Source organism: Gasterosteus aculeatus, chromosome 2 (genome assembly GCF_964276395.1).
Source record: "Gasterosteus aculeatus chromosome 2, fGasAcu3.hap1.1, whole genome shotgun sequence".
Taxonomy (NCBI): domain Eukaryota; kingdom Metazoa; phylum Chordata; class Actinopteri; order Perciformes; family Gasterosteidae; genus Gasterosteus; species Gasterosteus aculeatus.
In genome coordinates this window covers 5,375,168-5,395,955 of record NC_135689.1, presented here as the reverse complement: position 1 = coordinate 5,395,955, position 20,788 = coordinate 5,375,168, and the positions used below count along the sequence as shown (strand labels likewise).

The following is a 20,788-nucleotide window of genomic DNA, read 5'->3' as shown; positions in this document are numbered from 1 at the left end:
AGTACGAGCTTTTCTTGTCCCCAGTTGGCACTAAAAGTTCACCTAAAGTTATTCCTGTCCCCTATCCACACAGGCCTGTGAGCATCTAATCTTTTGTACGCCACACTTGTAATGCATTTACAATCTGAGAGACCGCAAATCTGGGATGCAGAGTGACTTAATCCGAGCTATGTTCAAGCATGTGCAAATGAATGTATTATTCAGCTTTAGCGTGTGTGGATAGAATGTAAATACATTCTCTAAAAGTATCAAAAAGACTCTTTGCAATGCAATGCAATGCCGCTTGGTAACACATTACAGCCAGAAAACCACATTCTTTCATATTCATACAACTGCTGGTGATGATACTAGCAAATGGGTGAGGAAGGGGAGACACGGAGGGAGGCATGAATATGAGTGCTGACCGTGGATCTCTGAGGAAGCCGATATCAAGGATGCAACACGAGGGTATGTAGCTTGCTGGGCATCACTGCAAGAACAGTGTGCTTCTGCCCAGACCCCCCCCACTTCCCTGCCCCCGCCCTCCATATAGAAACGTCCGATGGGACCGATCGCAGGAGGTGAACGGAGATGGCGCCGGCTCAGAGCCTCTGAGTTTTTGTGCGAAAGGCAGAAGGCCATCGCTCCGAAGGGAACGCAGGAGTAGATGTACGTAGGACTTGCACCCGTGATTCTGCACGCGCACTCTGTTTTATATGCGCAGGTATCTGTAATCACTCGCTTCGCCCAATTAAGAAACACATGCAGCAGCTGGTCCTCGGTACCAAGGAGCGCTTCCACCGTCAGATCTGGAAACCACACGCTGCAACCGAGTGATCAGAGAGGCTCCCGAGTATGTTCCTCCGTGTAGTCGCATTACTGTACTGCATCGACTTGCGATGAGCAAGAAGATGTAGTCAGGCCTCAACGCGCTGCTACTTATGTGTATTATTCACTAACCGGCTCAGGAAGCGCAAGGGCCTGGAAGATGGAGGCTCACTCGCAAAACGGAAAAATCTCGCTGGCTCGGCGCTCGGATGCATCGTGGGTCGGAGGTTGCAACGGTCTCGTCCATTACCCGTCCACGGACTCCACGCCGAACGCGCTTTTGTGCAAGCGGCAGACGGCAGTAGCAGCAGATACGGGCTACATATGGCCAGCCTGTCTCTGCACGGAGGATTCCCGAATCGACGCTGCTCTCTGGCTCACACCATCGAGACAGAGCTGGATTGGAATACGTCTCGAGCAGCCTACGTGGAGGATTTCCTCACAGAGAGAATCGTGATGGAGAAGTACTGCAAGATTCGTCTGCTTTATCTGTCAGCCAGCTACTCGGGCTGAGGCTTATATAATACTTTTAGCAATTTCAGTGCGTAATATTGTACGATTACCGCAGCTGTTGCATGACTTGTTTTTGCTAGTACCCCTGAAACCGGAGAAACATCTCAGTTCAGAATGCCGCAAAACATGCATTTTACTTTGAAAGGCCGGCCTCGTTCGTTTGCAGGTTTTTTTTTAATTACACAAATTCCCAAACAGATTCCGTTGTCTCCTGCGGATTACATCATCCCCGCAGACGAGGAAGGCGCGTTGTTGTTTTTGTGTCTTAAAAAAAAAGAATGGAAAAAGGCCCCAAAACAAGCAAGACATGAATATGTCTGCAGCACAAGCCTGGCAGAGCAGCGCCAGGGCGCACGCCAAGTGTCTGTTGATGTCCTTGGATCAGTGCAGCGGATTGGCAACCAAGTACCATAACAATGTCCGCGTTTCAACATTATACCGATGCGATGTCATTTATAGTATTTATACCTCCCGGGGGTCTGCAGTGGAATGGACGGAGCACTTATAGTGTTGCGTTTATTTGAGGTACTTTTTCTTGCTGTAACGTAATCATCATTTATTCAAAACGGGCTTAATTCTCTCTGCTAATTTAAGACTGAAATATGCAGAGGAAAAGAGCGACGTTGGCAAACCAGGAAGCCGAGCTGCCTCGTATACAAACGGGTCATTTAGAGGGGAGGCCGTTTAACGGCCTGCGGTACATTAACATCCGATCACAGCGGGCCACTGGGCTTTTTCTCCGTGATTGTATTTCTTTGAGGAACGCTGTCTGTTTTAGACGCGGCCCTTATTTTTCCGGATGCTCAGATTTGGCCTTCTCTAATCCGGGAGTCCTCGTCTAACTTGAGAAGCAAAAAAAACAACATTTCTCACGAGGCTCAGAAAGAACGCAAAAGGTGAACTCTTTCCACAGCATTACTCTCCCTTTGCTCTCCACAGTTTTGTTCTTTCAGCTGCTAGTTATCTACAGTGATAGTATTTCAGGTGCTGAATGTCTGCTGTTTCCTCCATCGGGGCATTTCCACAGATTTTGAGGGAGGAACTGTGACTGTTCCAACAAAGTATTGCTTGCTAATTAAAGATCTGTCCACTGTGGCATGAGAAGCCCCATACACCGGGGGGCTGGTGCGTCAGCTGAAAACAAGCGGCCTCGGGGGAACAGCTCCGATGCCAGATTTGGAATAGATTTACAGAATATAGTAGAGGAGCTCCTCCTAATCAAATTGTCTGATTTGATTAGTGCCTAAACAAGAAATTACCAACAGAAATTTGGCTTCTTTTCTTTTTTTTTCCCCCTCTCAGCCAGGAGGGGTTGATCAAAGCCTTAAAGGACCCCTGCTCCTTTTGCATTTCCCCCGCTTAAGGTTTGATATCTATTTTTGGAGTGGAAACGAGCCAGCTTAATGACTGCTTGCGCATTAGCCAAGATGGGAGCCACACAGAAAACGACTGTTTGGTTGTAAAACAGGAAAGTGCAAGATGGGCTGATACCAGAGATTGTTTGCGTGAGAGGATGTGCTGAGCAGGGCGGCCACACTGGAGCCAATTACGAGCTCATGCACAAACACACACACACACACACACACACACGGGAGGAGCTCTGTGGCATTCACGCCGCCATCGCTGGCCATTTGCGTTCGCAAACCGGCGGCGGGTCACCTTCTACCGGGAACGGAAGTGGAGGTATGTATTTCCGTCGGCTGATGTCCCGGGAATTATCACCGATCCCGGCTCAAAGCAAACACTTGGGCCAAATTTAAGGGTATCTGTCACGCTAGCTTGCCCCGGCCCCACCCTAGAGACCAGAGCCAGGGTCATGAGACTGGAAGGGCTGACAAAAACAAATCTTTAATCAATAGCCGAGCCCTGAACGCACAACCCTCTCTCTTCCGTCTCTGTCTTCCGAGCGCCGTGGGAGTGACAGTTTTTCCTTTTATTTAATCTGTGCCCACATTGTGGAGAAATTGCAAGCTAATGTTTTGGCTTTAGATCGTTCAACAAATGGCTGCGGGCGGCCGCATAAACCCAAAGTCACAGTTTGAACGCAAACACCGTCCGACATGGGTTCGGCGGGCCGGCGGGGGGTGGAGAACCGCGTCGCAGCATTTCGGAGCCGCACCTGTGAGGTGTGGGCGCGGCGGATCGCAGGAGAACACGCCGTCCTGTGGAGAAACATTTGGCTCACGTATCTGTCCGGCAAGAAGCGCCGGGAAACTGAATCAGGTCTACGGCGGCGTCTGCTATCGCGAGGTTAGCCGTCCACCGGGCCGCGCCGCAAAAAAAAAAACGCTCCAAAGAGTTTCGCTGCGAAATGAGCCCAGTCAGCCAAAAAAGCTTCGCTCAGACATATTTCATTAAGTGGGTTAAGGAATTTAAATATACCGGAAACAAGAAGAAGAAAAAAAAGCATACCCCTTCATCTGCTGCACATAATTTAACAAGTGGATCACTATTTAGATGGATTAAATATGTAGTGAAAATGAAATAGCAAACCTTTCAATATATGCAAAAGAGGAAGTAATCCGTCAGAATCCTTCCACTTTAACATCTCGAAGTAATTGCCTAATTTGCCCATTACCCAAAATGGTGACTACATTTCCATCTTAAGGGAACTCTCTTTATTTTCTCCTATTACAGATGAAAATAAGGCCCATAGTTTTAACTGGTGACACTAACAATGATGTTGGTTGCGGGAGCTTACTTTTGAATGGATATTTTGATCTCCTAATCGCTAGAATACATTGACACCATGCCGCAGTTATGCAGTCACGGTGAGAGGGACAGAAAAAGTACAACATCACTTATTTAAACACATTGTTCGGTACTTGCATCACCATCAAAGGTATGTGACAGAAATGTACATCATGCGGTCAGAGAGATGCATGGACATGCCCACAAAGATGAGTGTCTAAAGTCATGCTATCCACATCTTAAGTGAGTGGGATGTGTCGTGCATTAAGTATTAACCACATCCATAGGAGGCGATTTGTCAAAGCGGTCCGTGGACTTAAAAGCTCAGACCGAAAGGCAAAGGTGCAGCGACGGGTTAACGTGGTAAAAAGCAGTTACAAGACGATGGCACAATGAAAAGAACAGGGGGGAAAAAGGGAAAAGAATACGGTCGAATGTGAAGCAGAGATGGACTCAGGCAGCCGAGGTAGAGGGGTCCACTGATGACAAGCTGTCAATTAAAGGCGATCAATGGGGTCGTGAGGCGTGAAAGAAGAATGAGGGAAGGGAAAGGAAGGAGGGAGGGCGGCGGGGTGGGGGCGCGTGGGGGGGTTTACCTGCAGGAGGCTTTTGCAATGGCATTTACAGTAATGGGATATTACCCCGGCAGCCTTCGGATTAAGACACTTTTCCCGGGATTCGGTCACTAATCACTCGCAGCGAAACGTCACGACTCCCAGGCTCATTTAGAATGTCGGAGCTAACGTTAATCATTAAGAAAATGATTAACCATTAATATGTAATTAACTTCCAGTTTTGAACATGTGGAAAGAAAAAAGAAAAGGGATTACCCTCTTGCACTTTCGTCTGTTGACGTACTTGAAAATACTAGTTTACAAATGTTTAGTTTATACAAAGTCCCTCATTTCAAGAGGTCGGGAGACATCGCCAAAAACATCTTGCACAGACCTTGAATTACTACATCACCCTCTTTAACCTACTAGCGGTACTTGGAAAGTGGGTGAAGAGAACACTTGATTAGACCAAAGTCTGAAGCCTTCTACTGGTGGAAGATTCTGAGACTGAGACTCCAATTTAGGGCCAGTCAGATTTCCCTGGCTGTAATATCAGTGATTGACCCACAGTCCAGGAGCGCGTCTCCCAACGACCCGATGGCTCTTGATGGGAACACGGAAAGGTGGAAGCAGACTTAAAGCGGCCACATGTCAGCGTAGGACTAGGGAACCAATTATCTCCATCATTTGCCCTCCGGCCTGTTCGATAGCGCTCTTACGTACGGTGAGATTACTAACCGCCCACGAGCAAAGTCATCCTGAACCCGACTATAGCGTTGCTATGTTACGACAACACTACCACAAAGAGTACCCCCGCGCGCACACACACACACACACACACTGACGCAACACATAACAGCTGTTAAAGACGTAAAAAAAGGTGTTTTTCTCCTTCCAGGTGGTCAAAAATATGCCCGAATGCCAAGAACTTATTCATGTTTCACTAAATCCAGCTAGACAACTTATCGCATTCATATGACCACACCACATATGCAACAAGTGCAGGGCGCCAGAATTAATTGTCTCGAATTACATCATTTAAATTCTCTAAGTGGCCGATACCCTGGGTGCACTACGGCTCCAGGAGGTTATAACGGCACGGTGTAATAAAGCACAATATGGGAAGGCTGTCAAAAAGTCAAACAGCTGAATAAGAAAAGAGCCCGGGCCGATTACTGGAAGTTCAACAAACATGCACGCCCGCTTAACTGCCTGCAACAAACTGAAAATGACTCTTTATGTGTTCTCAGCCCTCACCATGCTCACCCATCCATAAAAATCCCATCTCAAGGAGAGCAGAGGTGAGGTCTCCCTCCCTCCCTCCCTGCAGCTCTTGTTCTGCCTCCCTCTATCTCATTCCTGCTTAAACATGCACACAAACAAAGCCCTTCTTTTCTGTATCATAACTACTCCCACAATTACTCAGACGATTACTCAGATCAATGGTTTGCCTGCCGGTTTGCCGTACTCCTCTACTGAGTGTCCTGCTGAGGCATGGGGGGAAGGGGGGGGGGGGGGGGGGGGGGGAGACCCCCAAGCTGAACGCATTAAAACAGGGTGTCTGACATGGGCACGGGGATGCTGTAACACCACGCAATAACACGAGGGGGAAACGCAAGACCGGCGAAGCCCTATTGTCAGTCACAGCTGTCACACATGAGGGGGTGAAGCAGAAAGTCAACAATGCCCCCTGTTACAGTCTACGGGCCCGTGTGATAGATCTGCCCGAGCAGTCGCCCCCAACCCCACCCCCCACACCCACCCTCCACGCCGCTAAATCTCTCGAAACATTTTTTTTTTTAAAAGGAAATAAATAAACGAAAAGGGATTTGGTGCAGAAGAGCTCTCCCAGGGACACAGAGTGAGGAGTCTAACAAGGGGTTTGTGGGGGATTTCAGACTCTCTATTTAGGAATGACAATACACGAGCCCACTTAATTACCCCGTCTGCAGTCTGGATCTCGTCTTCCAGCAGCGAGGAGACTGGAGTATTCATTAGCCATGATGGGGTTCCTTTCTGAGGAGAAACTATCTGCTTCACAGAGGACAGCTTCTTCCAGCGGGTAGCGACGGAGGCTAAAATTCAGACGCATTTTCCCGGGAGGATTGAAGGGAAAATGGTGCCCGAACAAACGCGAGACTTTGGCCTATATTTGACTGATTGTTTGGTTTGGTTATGACAGAAAACAGCACACGTACACAGACTTGTAAGTGCACCGAAGCGATTCCCACAGAGGCTGGTTTTCCGAGCCATAAAAAAAAACCTCAACTGTGATGGCGGGTTGCCTTTGTTCTTTGGCCCCTCGTCTACAGTCCTCGTCGAGCACAGATAATGAAAGGGAGGCAGAGACCGATCCATTTAAAGAAAGCACGTACCACGCGATACGCCAGTGCATAAATATTGATGTCGGTTTTGCAAAGATTTTGAACTTGAGCCGTTAACTTGGGCAGATTTTTTCCCCCCATAAGATGCAGGTTTAAGAAAACGCAGAAAAAAATCCAAGTACAGGGCCATTATTGATGGCTCAACGTGTAAGCTTTCCCTCTGAGGGTCTGCTCAGGTCCTGATCCCCCGGCCTCAACCTGAAACAATCACTCTTAGTTAACGACAACACTTCAGCTATTGACAGCGTGATCCCGTAAAGCAGACACTTCAATCAACAGAGCAGCCGGAGGAGGTGTTGTGTCGGAGGGGGATAGAAGGAGGAGGAGGAGGAGGAGGAGGAAGAGGAGGATGGAGGTGGGGGGGGGTGGGGGGCATGGGGACGGATGAAATCAAGAAGTAAATAAATGAATCAATGGATGAATAATAGATCGGCCAGATAGTGGCCTCTCGGAGCAGCGATGCAGTATTAATAACTGACTCTTACTGTTCGTCTCTGTGTCATCACTGATACTCTTAGGTGGACCGTGGCCAGCATAACACACTGCTGATCTGTACATTCGATCCGGATTACGAACTTTCTTCAGTCCTTCAGGAGGCAAAGAGAAAAGTAGAGAAAATCGAGGAAAAGAAGCATTTTCTCAGCCTGTGATAGCTGAGCAAACACCCCCCCCCTCCCCTCATGCAAGCAATATTAACAGAAGCTAGACAGTATATTGAAACACATTTAAAACACAGAAGCTAATAACATTCATAGTAATAGTAATAATAGTTTCATCATAATGTCATCATAGGTCACAGTGAACTAGTCTATTGTCAGGTGAAACAGTGAGGTTCTCCATCGCCTGAATACTTTTGTATGTTTATAAGAAGGATGGAAAGTACTGAGGCTCTGGCCTGGTTTGATAAAGGTCAATAACACTCCCTGTTGTATCAGTGGTAAACTAGATGAATCAATACAATCCACCGGCGGAGGCGACCACGGAGCGGACCGGGGTCTCATCCATCCTCACCTCGCTGATTCAATTAAAAAAGAAAAAACGTAGACCCTGATTGAACACAAAAAAACCTGCGAGAGCGAGTCGTCCCGAAACCACGAGTAGGTTGAACTCGTCCTTCTTTACAGAAACGGAGGAGAAATATTCATTCCATTGCTGCACAAGCACTTTTGTAAGTTAATGGCTGACTGCGTGCTTACTTGATGTTTCGCTGCTGCCTCACCCTGAACCTAAATGATAACATCTAGAAACTCTTTAAAAACTGCGCCCCTCTCAAAATGCAAAATGGGAAATATTACTTTTATCCGCCGTCCTTCACTATTTTAGAAAGCAACCTGTTGCCGCTGTGACAAAAGTTCCATTTGAGATTCAGTTTAGTTGTATCTGCTGAAGAATCATTGGCCTTGATTTGATCTATTCTATTTTTTTTTTTTAAATCAACTCTGGAGGTTAAAAGCATCAACATTTAACTTTTAACAGCGTTTCCTATTTATGAGCAATCCCAACACCTCAACGCATGTTTTGTTTTGTAGCTCGTGTTCTCTAAAAAGTGCTTGTTTATTCCTAAAATGTGGCTCCTGGAAAATGTTTATGGTTATCCACTGTGGCGGATTCCTCAAACCCTCGGTGGTAGCTTCATCCAGAGCGGCGCTGGTGTTAAGACGCATCGAGCTTGATTCCTCGGTGCCCTCCAGGCCTTGTACTTAAAGCTGTGCACCCACAGCGCTTTTTCAGGGTGTGAAGAGGGTGAAAATAATGCCCCCGAGGGCCCTGACAATCAGTGAGGCTGGAGAGAAATACCCCAGGATGTAAACATTACATTACCGAGGGAGAACGGGGCCGTGGCCCTCTGGGTTTTAACACGAGATGTAACCCTCGCTTGTTATGGGCCATCATAAGAGCTGCCAAACAAGCAGGAGAGACCAGCGCCGCCCGGCGCGCGCCACAAGGACAAAAGGTGAAGGGAAAACACTCTGTTCGCCGCTCTCAGCGGCCACGCGACGTCCAGGGACGCGTCTTACACAATCTGACATACTGGTGCAGCATTCACATTGAGGAACGGCCCGGACTGGATGAGGGAGTCAAGATCCAGCGTGGCGGCTCCACGTAAACGCTCTAAAGGCGGGGGACGTTAACGTGGACGTACGAAGCACTTCTCTCTCTCTCTCTCTCTCTCTCTCTCTCTACGCTCCCCATTGCGCCTGCTCCTCCTTTTTCCCCACTGACCGGCCTCACGGGGACACTGAAAATAACTTAACCTGCTCGGCAATGGGACTTCCAAGTCAGGGGCTTTCAGCGAGAGGCATCGGGACGAACAACTGGAGCCCGTTCGTTAAATTCGGCTACGTAGATGAACACATCGGGACCTGCGCGCCACGGCCAAGTCATTACTATCATACCCAGATGTCTTTATTGTATTTTTTGTCATAGTCACACACAGATCCCTCATGTGGTGCGTGTGTTTTTGCAGCTCGATAGCACCCCCTGCTGGGGCTCCGGTTAGTGGTTGGCACACTGACATGCAAACAACTCTTTTATCTTCTCCACTCACATGGACGGCCGCAATTTGTTTACTGTCGTTTGAGACATTAGAGTAATGCTACATCAAAAAGAATTTGTGTTTGAGGATAGTGACGGCAAACTGTGACGCAGGTCTAGTTTACAATGTGTTGGGAAGAGCTCAAAAAAACAGACGCACCTATAGTGCATTTTCTTCTCCTACTTCTTCTTCTTCCTTTCCAATTTAAATTACTCAGCCACTTTTAAAGCCTTTGACGAGTCTTTTTGTGGCACCCAAAGGTGCCGCACTAATCAATGCGTATGAAAGAACACCACAAGTTTAGGCATATAAATAGAACACACTGTATTAATGGCCTTTGATTGCATTAAATCCTGTCAATTCTGTAAATCAAGAAACTAGAGTTAAACATTTAAAAGTTTGACATCATTGAGACCAGATCAACAACATTGAATCAGACATGCGCATGACGTTCAAAAAAATCTCATGTATTTTTCATGAAATTCTATGAATGACATTCAGAAGTTGCCGTATGTTTTCGTCATCTCAGACTGCCGCCTCTTGTTGAGAACGCAACCTCATCCCCGAAGGAAGCTCAGATTGGATTTAGTGCATCTTTGCTACATTTTCAAATGAGCTGCTTGATTACTCACCCAAAAAGTCCATGGGCCTCTCTGAATGAGAACAGATCTCTCATGCATATGTTTTGCAATAAAATCGCCCACTTGAGAGGAAATAAGTAAGTCTAGTGCATTTCATTTTTAAGCAAGTGAGCCGTATGAAATAAGCTGAAGGGGAGAACGGAGGGGAGGAGGGGGGGGAGTCCTCATTTTTCCCGATTTGTAAAGTAGTGTAATGAGCAGGCTGCCGGAAATCCTTCTCTCCATCCTCCCTGTTTCCTCTCGTGTGATGGCATCTCATCTCGAGTGCGAGAGGGCACTGCGAGCGGATTTAGACGCTTAGACACCCGTGACTCGAACACACGAATATAGGCCAAGTAGTGGGCTATAATTGGCATTTGGAAGAAGAAGCAGAAGAAGAAGAAAAAAAAACACAACATCCGTTGATTTGAAAAAAAAGAGAGTAGAAGAAGAAGAATGCTTCCACTTCTTACTCGCGAGCACTGATCGCTGAATGGCAGAGGGGCGCGCGAGCCGAACCGCCTCTCTCCTGCACGCGACACATCACACACAAAACAAAATCGAACAACAAGACGTTACGTTTAAAAAAACAGATGTTTAAATCACTATTGCAACGCTTGCGGGGGGGGGGGGGGGGGATAAAACAACACAAAAACCTCCCGCGAACACCGGCCGCGAGAAGAGAGCCGCGTTGACGGATGAACTTACACAGCCGAGCCGCCTCTCGTGCAGCCGGGTAATACGGGAAGAAGTTAGTCGACGCCAACGACATGTTGTCATTAACTTAGCCGCGTTGCTAACAACTCGCTCCCTTCCGTCCTCTGAGCGGGATCCCGCCGTCGGGGGGTTGAACGCCGGTGGAGACCGTCGGTGCCCGCGGCGTGCTTTAACAAAAAAAAAAAAAAAAAAAAGAAAAGAAAGAGATGTGGGTCTACGGTGGGAATAGTGTAGCTGGCTGGAACGCGAGCTAATGTTAGCCGGCTAGGTGATGTCTCTCCACGTTTCGGAAAGGGTAAAAACAGCGGAGCCGTTTTCGGAGTCACCCCCCCTCCCGGCCCCCCAACACCCCTCTCTCCCGACCCCCCCTCCGCGAAAAAAAATGTCCCCGCTTGTCCTCGCGCGGGTGTCATCTCCGCGCGGAGTTGCGGCTGTTTGCGCGGACCAAAAAGAAATAAAAAATCCCACAGCGGCCATACTAGTAAATTAATCCCATTATATTTTTCTCTTACCTTCCGGCTTGTTTTCGGCAGCCATTTCCCCTTCACGCGCAACATCCTCCTCCTCCTCACGACCGTGGGTACCACGCGCGTGCACGAGGAGGGACCGGAGGAGCGAGCGGCGAGTCGGTCCGACAGAGGCGAACTTACTATTGGCTGCGAGGCGGTGACTGACGGAGAAGCTGCGGGATGGAGAGCGCACATCTCCCCTCACCTTGACACGGAGGGGGGGGGGGGGGGGTAGTAGAGGGGAGGGGGGGGCTATGTTGTTGTCTTTCTTTTTGTGTTTTCGTTGTTGTTTTTATTTTTTCCTTTCCTCAGAGACGCTGCAGATCAGGCATGACGCTTTTGTTGAAAGCTGGTGACGCGTTATTATATTACAGAGAAAGATGAAGGCAGAGCGGGTGAAGCGACGTTATGTGTCCTTGATTCAAACTAATGAGATGGTGAATATTTGACTTTGAGACCGCTAAAGTTTCTTTACCTTCGCTGCGGGTCAACAGACTCGGTTGGTGCGTTGATATTAAACTAAATCACAGTTTTAATAGACTTCATCAAGACCTTTTTATTAACATAAGTCCACTGATGTAAAATCATAATTGAGGCTTCGCCTGTTAACAAGTAATAACAGGAAAACTAAATTAGTCACCAATCGATGGACCTTCCATAACAGCGTTCATTTTAATGCCTTTTTATTTCCCTATCTTTAATTATAAACCAAATGTTGACTGCAGTCATGTGTCTTAAAATCAAGCACTCAAACACTGCACATAAAACAGTAGTGGCCGGTCGATCAATCAACTGTCCGTACGTCAGTTTACATTTGAAAGCCTGCTCGTTCCCTTCGGACATGTCTGGCTGATCTCAGATAGCGGCACCGTGATGCTTTAAAGCTGCGGGGATCCCTTGGAGATGTGGATCCAACTATTAGGAGCTGCCGGCCGAGTCCATCTGAACATTTCTATCAGGTATCCTGCGGGGGTCAACGTGATGTACAGATCCGAGGACCACTGCTGACACAGTTACTGCAATTCCGCGCGGTCGAGGTCCTCAACTTGTATCCTTGCGGCGCAGTCGGGCCATCATGGGCTGCACAACAGCATGACCATGCGTTAAATGACTGCAGGCGATCTAATTACAGATCGTTGGGTTTAACAGACATACTACGGCTCTTAAGGGCAGCTTTCATCCGTGGCGCGAAGGGTGAAGTGCAATGTATAGTTTGAGGGGGTGGTGCTGAAAGGACAGTTCCTCCACCGCCCGCTGCTTGCCCGTATCTTATACAGTCAACGGTTTGTTGTTATTGCAAAGAGAGTAATAACGAACTAATGAAAGACCTAATGCAGTGAAGCAATTTTCTCGCCCCTTGCCTGAATTGTTCCCAGGTGGATAGAATGCAGATATTATCCCTTTAGAGTAAGGCATATGTAGGCTACCTTTTTGCAATATGAATTGAAAATGTAAGACCATATTGAAACATTTTTTTTTAACTTGCACATAATTTACAAAAACAATAGATTCAAATGAATTTAACATCATGCACTTTTTTAACATCAAGATTTTTTAGGTAATAAAAAAGTCATTCTATTTTTTTTATTTTTTTTACTTCAGAGACAGATCGCTTAGATGTAAACTATCTCATTAAAAAATTGCAATGTGCATGTTAAACTCGGAAATTAAAAATCACACGCACACGCCGATAAGCCCTCAACGCTCCCCGTCGTTCATCCCGACCACGAGGGGGCGGCAGCGCGCGCGCAGAACTCTCCGAAGCCGCGTAAAATGACGCGAAGAAGAGAAGAAGAGATGACCGGTTTGTAAACATGGCGTCTGCCCTGGACGATGATGAGATCCTAAACGATGATTATTATTCCCTGCTCAATGTCAGGAGAGAGGTACAATGCGCAGTTGTGCTCTGAGTAGATGTCCGTGCGGAGGGGGCGCGTGTAGCAGCTCGTCCCGGGCGCTTCCCGCACGGTTGATATTCAACGCGTTCCCCCGATCAATCACATGTAGCGTTAGCTAGCGAGCTAGCGGTGACCCTCGACATTGATTTCTGTGCTGGGAACTTTTACCAGGAGTGGGGGGGGTACGACCTAGTTGTCAGTTGGTGAAGGTGATAGATAATTGCGTGTTTGGGGCGGTGATGTGGTTTTGGGGATGATGACAAACGGTGCTGTTTATTTTCTTTTTCCAGTTTAATTCTGATCTTTTGGAGTGAGCAGCGCTAACTTTAAGTGAGCTAATGCTACAACTGTACTTTACGGCTTCATCGTGTGACACTCACAATGAATTAGATGACAATATAAACACGATCTGGTCTCTATGTCTCTGTGTGTGAAGCAGAGAGCATTGTGTTCTAAATGCAACACAGAAATAACCAGTGCCACAGAGACACGCTGTTCCACAGCGACCCAGTATACCACGATGTAAAACCTAAGCCGAGTTTAGGATGTGCAGAATGTTTGCATAAAACCTTTTAATTCATATCATCTTGAATCTGTCTCATCCGGGAAAGGCACTTTGTGAGGGATTTAAAAAGAGAATAGTGTAGATGGCATGCATGTGTGTACATAATGGTGATTGGGGCAATGCCTTTTGTATACTTCAACAATATCCCTCATAACAGAGAGTTTCTTCATGAAGATCAAATACGTGTTGAGGGATCAGAAAATTGATTATTTTTATTTTCCCGGCGGAGCAACATCCTGCTGTGTGTTTTGAATGCTGCTGATCAAGTTTCCTTCTCTTTTCCTCTTTCGAACTTTCTCTTTCACATTAAATTCCATATCAATTGTTTTGCTTTAGGCAACACAGGAGGAGCTGAAGGCGGCGTACAGGCGGTTGTGCATGCTGTATCACCCAGACAAACACCGGGACCCGGAACTAAAGCGCCAAGCAGAGCAGCTTTTTAACCTCGTGCACGAAGCCTATCAAGGTCAGTGAAGCGCTGATTATTCCCTTTAGTCAACTCCCTTTTCAAGCTGATGTTGACTTCTGTGTGTCATGGCCTTCCTAAATGAACTCTTTTAACGGTTAATATTACTGGTGGTCATCTATGTCTTTCTAGTGCTTCGGGACCCGCAGGCACGAGCGATCTACGATATCTATGGCAAGAGGGGGCTCGATGTTGATGGATGGGAGGTATGTTTCTGTGGGAGTGACTGTATTGGCCAATAAATACCCCAAAAACGTCACAACATGCAGACAAACAACAGCCGTCAGGTGGAGCGACATCAAACCCTGAGGTTTTATTCAGGCAGGAGATTTGTAGCCTTATGAGACCAGCTCGGGGGAGTTCTAAATTTCACATCGCACAACTCTCCTCTAATACGCCACTGACTTTAGTCACCTCAATAAATGTGTTTGGACGTCTTCCCTGTGGTCAGCGCAGTGTGTTTGCATTTGCCTCCATGGACTAAGAAGGAACATTGGTTTAGCTTCGGGTTAACACGTGTAGCTTTGAATTAGACCCATCTTGGTCAAAGGGACTTTCAGCCACGGTGGTTGTGACAAAGAATATTTAACATGAGTATTATTCTTTATACTTATAATGCTTTTTTCATAAATTGCTGTCTTTACATGCTCTTGGTATGAAGCCTGCATTCTAACTACCAGACCATTATTTCCTATATGACATCACCTCATTCAATCTGCGCGATATAGTTCCGGTTTTCCTTCATCCTAATTACGCTTGAAATTTTAGGTACTATAACTCTTATCTGCGACCCGTGAATGAGCCATTGGAGCAGTTTCTTTCCCTGCAAATCCTATCCTTGTACTGCAGGTGGTGGAGAGAAGAAGAACCCCTGCAGAGATTCGGGAAGAGTACGAGCGTCTTCAGAAAGAGCGAGAGGAGAGAAGGCTTCAGCAAAGGACCAACCCAAAGGTATGAGCAGGGCGAGTGACGAGCTTAAAATGCAATTGAATGTTTTATATATATATGAGTCATAAGGTATCACGTTGCATGTTATTTAAACATTTAATTAACCTGGCATTCTTTCCCAAACGTGTTATTCGCAGGGAACTATTAGTGTGGGTATCGATGCCACGGACCTGTTTGACCAGTATGAGGAGGACTATGAGGACGTGGTTGGAGGGGGAGTCCCACATGTGGAAATTAACAAGATGCACATATCGCAATCCATAGAGGTAACGGGCGGCTCCATATTTGACTTGAGGTTTTAAGTGGCGTTCTTACGATGCGTTCTTGGCCGTAGCCGCGGTTCCATTTGTGATCGTTTCCGCTGATCCTCATCAAAGGACTCGTTGTCCCGTGTGTTCTGCTGCAGGCTCCTCTCACCACAAAAGACACAGCCGTTTTGTCGGGCTCCCTGTCAACACACAATGGAAACGGAGGTGGCACAATTAACTTGGCCTTGCGAAGAGTCACCTCAGCCAGCGGGTGGGGGGAGGTATGCTGCGTTCTCACACGCGTCTTTAACCTTTTGTGGTTCAATGCGTCGACGTTTTACGATGTTTCCGTTGTGCGTGCGTGTCAACAGGTGGAGATCGGTGCCGGAGACACCCAAGGACCTCTCTTAGGAATGAAAATCTTCCGCAACGTGACTTCTCGATTGTATGCCCTCAAGACGCGAGACCGCTCCATTTTTTATTTTTTTATTTTTTTACTTCAACCTGAACAACCTGGTTTTAATCACTCCCATTTTTTTATTTTATTTTTGCCTCAGCTTCGTCACAGCTCAGTGCGGGCTCCAGTTCTCATCCCGAGGCGTGCGCCCCGGTGTCACCACGGTGCTGGCCCGCCACCTAGACAAGAACACCATGGGCTATGTGCAGTGGCGCTGGGGAATCCAGTCCTCTATGAACACCAGCATCGTCAGGGACACCAAGAGCAGCCACTTCACCTTCGCAATGCAGGTATGGCAGATACATTTAACCCCAATGTCAGCCAAGGGGACGTAAAGAATTCCTCGGTGGGGATGGGGCCCCAATGTTTGACTCTCTGTCTCCGCAGCTTGGCATTCCTCACACGTTTGCGATGATGAGCTACCAGTACAAGTTCCAGGATGAAGACCAGACGAAGATTAAGGGCTCAGTAAAGTATGTTGTAAAAGTGCTGTTTTTCCGTTTTGTAAGCACAAATTCATACTGAGACTTCTGTTGCAGGTCGTAATTAGTTTACTGTTTTTGTGTCTGTTTGTGCAGTAATTTAATTTCTATAACCATTTCAATGTAAATAGTTGGTCATTTTTGTCCAAGAACCGACAGCTCAAATTGAAGTAAACTTTTGAGTGAAGTGACTGCAGGAGGAGAGAGTGACTTTGCCTTCGTGTCGCAGATCGGGTTTCTTTGGCACCGTGCTGGAGTACGGCGCTGAGAGGAAGATCAGTCGACACAGCGTCCTGGGGGCCACCGTCAGCGTGGGAGTGCCCCAAGGTGTTTCTCTCAAGATCAAGTGAGTGCACCTCTGTGCTCCGGTTCCCACAGGGTTCTCCTCGCAGCGCTGTTGCCATGGCGCCCACAGGATTCCCGACGTGACATCGGGCCAGACAGGCCTGAGACGTTTCTATAAGTTGCGTGCTGTGCCGGGGTCTTTGAGGATGTAAACAAAGGATTGGACCCATGAGGATGCTGCTTGGTCCTGGGATATGAATATATAAAGATAACTCTTTATTGCGCCCCCCCCCCCCCCCCCCCAGCAGGGGACATTTGCAAAATGCATGAGCATAAAGATGCTCTATATGCTCCGGCCTTGTGTTTTTGACACCATTTTTCTAACATTGTAGGAACAATCGGCACACGATTCTCTCTATTCTGCCTAACCTAGAGAGCTCTGTATCCGCAGACTCAACCGAGCCAGTCAGACGTATTTCTTCCCCATTCACCTGACCGACCAACTCCTGCCAAGTGCTGTATTTTATGCCACAGTCGGACCACTGGTTTTCTACCTCGCCATTCAGCAGCTCATTATTCGGCCCTACGTGAGGGCCCAGAAGGAACAGTAAGAACCCCGTCTCTTTAAGTTCCTTCATGCAAGAAAAGTGTTATTGGAAATAGCGCCGCGTGTATTATTATGTCGGCGTTTTATGAGCTCATTTCATTTCTCGGTTTATCTTCCAACCACCCAGAGACCTGGAGAAGCAGCAGGAGAGCTCGGCCTCTAATATAGCCAGGAAGAAACAGGAGGCAGAGTCCGCTGTGAGTATTTCACAAGCGTGCGCGTGACCAGACGCAGATTGTAGTTTGGCGTCAGATGAGACGTGCGGGTCCTGTCTCCCAAAATGTTACACGTCCCACAGCAGCCAGATAAGAAGGGACCATGTTAGTGAAAATCATTACTATAATCTATATGATTTGCAATCTCATTGTTTGTGTCGGTCTGCTTCCTTTCCCCCCGTGTGCCTTTTTTCCATCTCTAAAGGTTTTGCTCATGCAGGAGTCTGTGCGCCGGATAATTGAAACCGAGGAGTCGAGAATGGGTAAGATGTGTAATGTGGAGGAAATTCTCGCAAGGATGAGGCTTTTAAGCAGGTCGTGAGAATACTTATCTTACATTCAGAACATTGTTTTATGTGTTCTTAGTGAGTGCAACGTGTGAGATGTGGCGCCCTTGTTTTCATTATGTCATACAAGACTTTTGATTTTAGCAATAATGTCGCCACTGTTGTCAAGCATCAAAAAATGAAATGTAACTAAAGAATGATACACACCTTTAGTGAGTCTATTGGGCGGTGCACCTGCAAGAGGCTAGACTAGAGATTAGGCTTTCTCCATGAGTGGAAACTGATCATCCCTAGTTAGATTTTGTAGAAAGCTATTAAAATAGAGAAATCGGTGGACTTTTTTCAAATACCCTGCTGCTTTTCTGATGAGTGATAATTGTGTATTTTTTGCCTCTGTTAAGTACCACACAAAAAGTCCTCAGCAGTCATTTTCACCTTGGGGAGCGAGTGATAATTGGTTTGTGACACCTGTCACTGTAGAGGTTGCTTTAATTTTAGTATCATCAGAGGTCCCCTAGACTTTGCACTTAAAGCAATGTTAATAGTGTGTTTGTGTCAATGTGTGATGACGGACACACACACTTTATTATTCAATGGAGCCCTCTAGATAAAATAGTGATGGTATTGTTTGTGCAGCCTGCAATTAAAATTAATTGCCTTTTTCTTACATACTTGCAATGAAAGTCTCCAAAATGACATTGAGTCTGTTATTAAATATGAGGCTTAAGTTTCAAACATGCAGGCCTGAAATTATTATTTTGTGGAATTTGCCCAACCTCATGTAATACAAAAAACACATTAACACATCACGTCTTCAGTTTACTCACACCCTCTCTGACGCCGTTTCATTAAACCAGGCCTCATCATCCTCAACGCCTGGTACGGCAAGTTTGTGACTGACAACAGTAGAAAACACGAGAGGGCAAAGGTCATCGATGTGACCGTGCCGCTGCAGTGTCTGGTGAAGGACTCTAAACTCATCCTCACTGAGGCAACAAAGGTAAGAACTTAATCCGAACCCGATTCTATGACGTACACGTTGCCGACGTAACGTCACTGCGTCCACCGATGCAACACGGGGTGTTTCCGTGGCGCGCGGAACATCTGACAACGTACCGTGCACATACCGGTGGTTACAAACTGCTGTCCTCCACCTGATGACTCCACCTGCTGCTGCTGCCGCCACACGTGACCTTTGTGTTTGCTCCACAGTCGGGACTCCCTGGCTTCTATGACCCCTGTGTTGGGGAGGAGAAGAGCCTGAAGGTGCTGTATCAGTTCCGCGGAGTCATGCATCAGGTCCTGTCAGCAGACGCCGAAGCACTCAGGATACCAAAGCAATGTAAGTTCTGTGTAGAATACGTCACGTGGAAAACGCCTGTTTGGGATCACGCCGCTGTGCCGATAAAGCCAGACAACACATGCAAAACATTGGTGAATAGAGGTGCAGACCGACAAATATAAAGGGCATTAAGTATTTAACCAAGTTTGTAGAAAGCCAAAATACAGGTTCAACCAGAAAAGGAATCGTTTCCTTTAAATTTACAATTTCAGAAAACTTATAAATAGAAGTCTTAAATCCAAAGTATATGCAATAATTGAATGTAATCAACATTTCATGATATCTAAATGTTTTTTTGTCATCTTATTCCCCTTTAGTGTCTTCAAAATGAACATTTTTATCACTTTACATACACCAAACATTTAAGTTTAATTTCTGTGTATCTTATGAACGTTTTTACAAAGGCTTCTCATTTGTAGCCTGATTGATCTATTGTATCTTTTTTAAATATGCCTAAATTCCCTTTGTAAAAACCTTTTTTTGAAACCTAATATACCAACAACAAGAGACACTTTGAACCTGGCTTTATCCAATGTTCAGATTTGTGTTCCAGAAATGTAGCCGAGATCGTGCAGCTTTAATAAGACAATTGGTTATTTCAACACAAATGTCAGGGAACTTGTAACCAATAATGAACTGGGGAAGTTCCACGAGGATATCTATCCGGTTAAAGTTTCACCTCCATTCATTGGGGTGCCTTGGCGTGATGTAAGTACTTCAGTGCAGACTCAAAGATCTGGTGGATCATCTTGCACTGACTCACCAGCCCCTGTTTCAGATCTCGCTGACAGCAGCGGGACTCGACTTGAACCCCGACTCATTGTAGATTTGCGTGACGCAACACTTCTCAGAATATTCTATCCGAGCTGAGAGAGCCTGCTAGAACCCACTGAGCTGTTCTGCCAGCGGCGTTATTTCTCACTTCTGTGTAACTGTTTCCACCGCGCAGCTCACAGGATCGACGCGGACACATAGGAGCCCCCCGAAAAGACTCATCCCTCGGCTGGCTGTCAGAAGATGGATTCAACCCCTGTTTTAGATGCGACGCAGATCGAAGTCTGTGTTATTCAGAAATCATGCATTTACCTTCTTTTTTTTTTTCTTGTTCTTCGTTATATTGGTTTAAATATCCAGCGCGGCGTGAAAGCACCACGGACTGGATTGATCATAATTCAGGATCCGTGGACGGTGTTTTGCTTGAAAATCTAAAGACATCCAAATCAAATCTAATGTCCCGGGTCTTGGTATCCATTTATTTTTGGTATATGGCTTGTAATTTGTGATAGAGGTCTATCAGCTGTATTGTACACAAACTGCAGTGCCTACATGATTGAATACATGAATGCACCTTTTGTTTATTTGCCATATTATTAAAATCAGTCTCATGTCGCTGAAGCATTTTCGTCACTCTTTTCTTTTTGTAAAGCTTGTGAAATGGATTGTTTTGGGGATCATATTGCTTTAAGTATGGCTGATTTGTCAATGTCATCGGGGGAGGAGTACTGTGGGGATATGGGAATTTTGAATGATAACATGAACAGAAAAACTGTAGAAGGAAAGTATTATGATTATCAGTTGGCTCATTGGTTGTTAGTTACACTGGAGCTCTTCTCCCTGGGATCCTTCCCTTGTTTGTGTGCCATCAACAGAAAAGGGG

General features: G+C 46.5%; 2 protein-coding genes across 14 annotated transcripts in view; one reads left to right on the top strand and one right to left on the bottom strand.

The window, feature by feature from the left end:
* The window catches only part of camta1a (calmodulin binding transcription activator 1a), a 245,774-nt gene extending 234,236 nt beyond the window's left edge, over positions 1–11,538 (bottom strand). For 7 of the 13 annotated variants that reach the window (XM_078087794.1, XM_078087799.1, XM_078087771.1 and 4 more), the window contains exons 1-2: positions 11,335–11,538; positions 7,435–7,536 (exon numbers count right to left, since the gene is read on the bottom strand). In XM_078087794.1, the coding sequence (XP_077943920.1) occupies positions 7,435–7,536; positions 11,335–11,359 (127 nt within the window). In that variant the 5' untranslated portion in view covers positions 11,360–11,538. Of the gene's footprint in view, positions 1–7,434; positions 7,537–10,813; positions 11,147–11,334 lie in introns of those variants that run through there. The other 6 variants (XM_078087817.1, XM_078087806.1, XM_078087804.1 and 3 more) reach the window with 4 other exon arrangements.
* Positions 11,539–13,072: 1,534 nt separating this feature from the next.
* dnajc11a (DnaJ (Hsp40) homolog, subfamily C, member 11a) lies at positions 13,073–20,526 on the top strand. Its single transcript, XM_040194461.2, has 16 exons — positions 13,073–13,217; positions 14,131–14,260; positions 14,393–14,466; positions 15,110–15,211; positions 15,346–15,474; positions 15,615–15,737; positions 15,828–15,901; positions 16,014–16,203; positions 16,301–16,386; positions 16,625–16,741; positions 17,132–17,287; positions 17,415–17,484; positions 17,708–17,765; positions 18,647–18,789; positions 19,002–19,131; positions 20,081–20,526. Exons 1-16 carry the CDS (start codon positions 13,146–13,148, stop codon positions 20,104–20,106), a joined length of 1,680 nt encoding a protein of 559 aa, XP_040050395.1. The 5' UTR covers positions 13,073–13,145; the 3' UTR covers positions 20,107–20,526.
* The last annotated feature ends 262 nt before the right edge of the window (positions 20,527–20,788 follow it).

What these genes read in the sequence shown, in the direction of transcription:
- dnajc11a (XM_040194461.2), top strand. Translation starts at nt 13,146, where the DNA reads ATGGCGTCTGCCCTGGACGATGATGAGATCCTAAACGATGATTATTAT. An exon ending in GTGAGGGCCCAGAAGGAACA is followed by an intron (nt 17,288 to 17,414) that starts GTAAGAACCCCG and finishes CCAACCACCCAG; the next exon opens with AGACCTGGAGAAGCAGCAGG. An exon ending in TCCTCACTGAGGCAACAAAG is followed by an intron (nt 18,790 to 19,001) that starts GTAAGAACTTAA and finishes TTTGCTCCACAG; the next exon opens with TCGGGACTCCCTGGCTTCTA.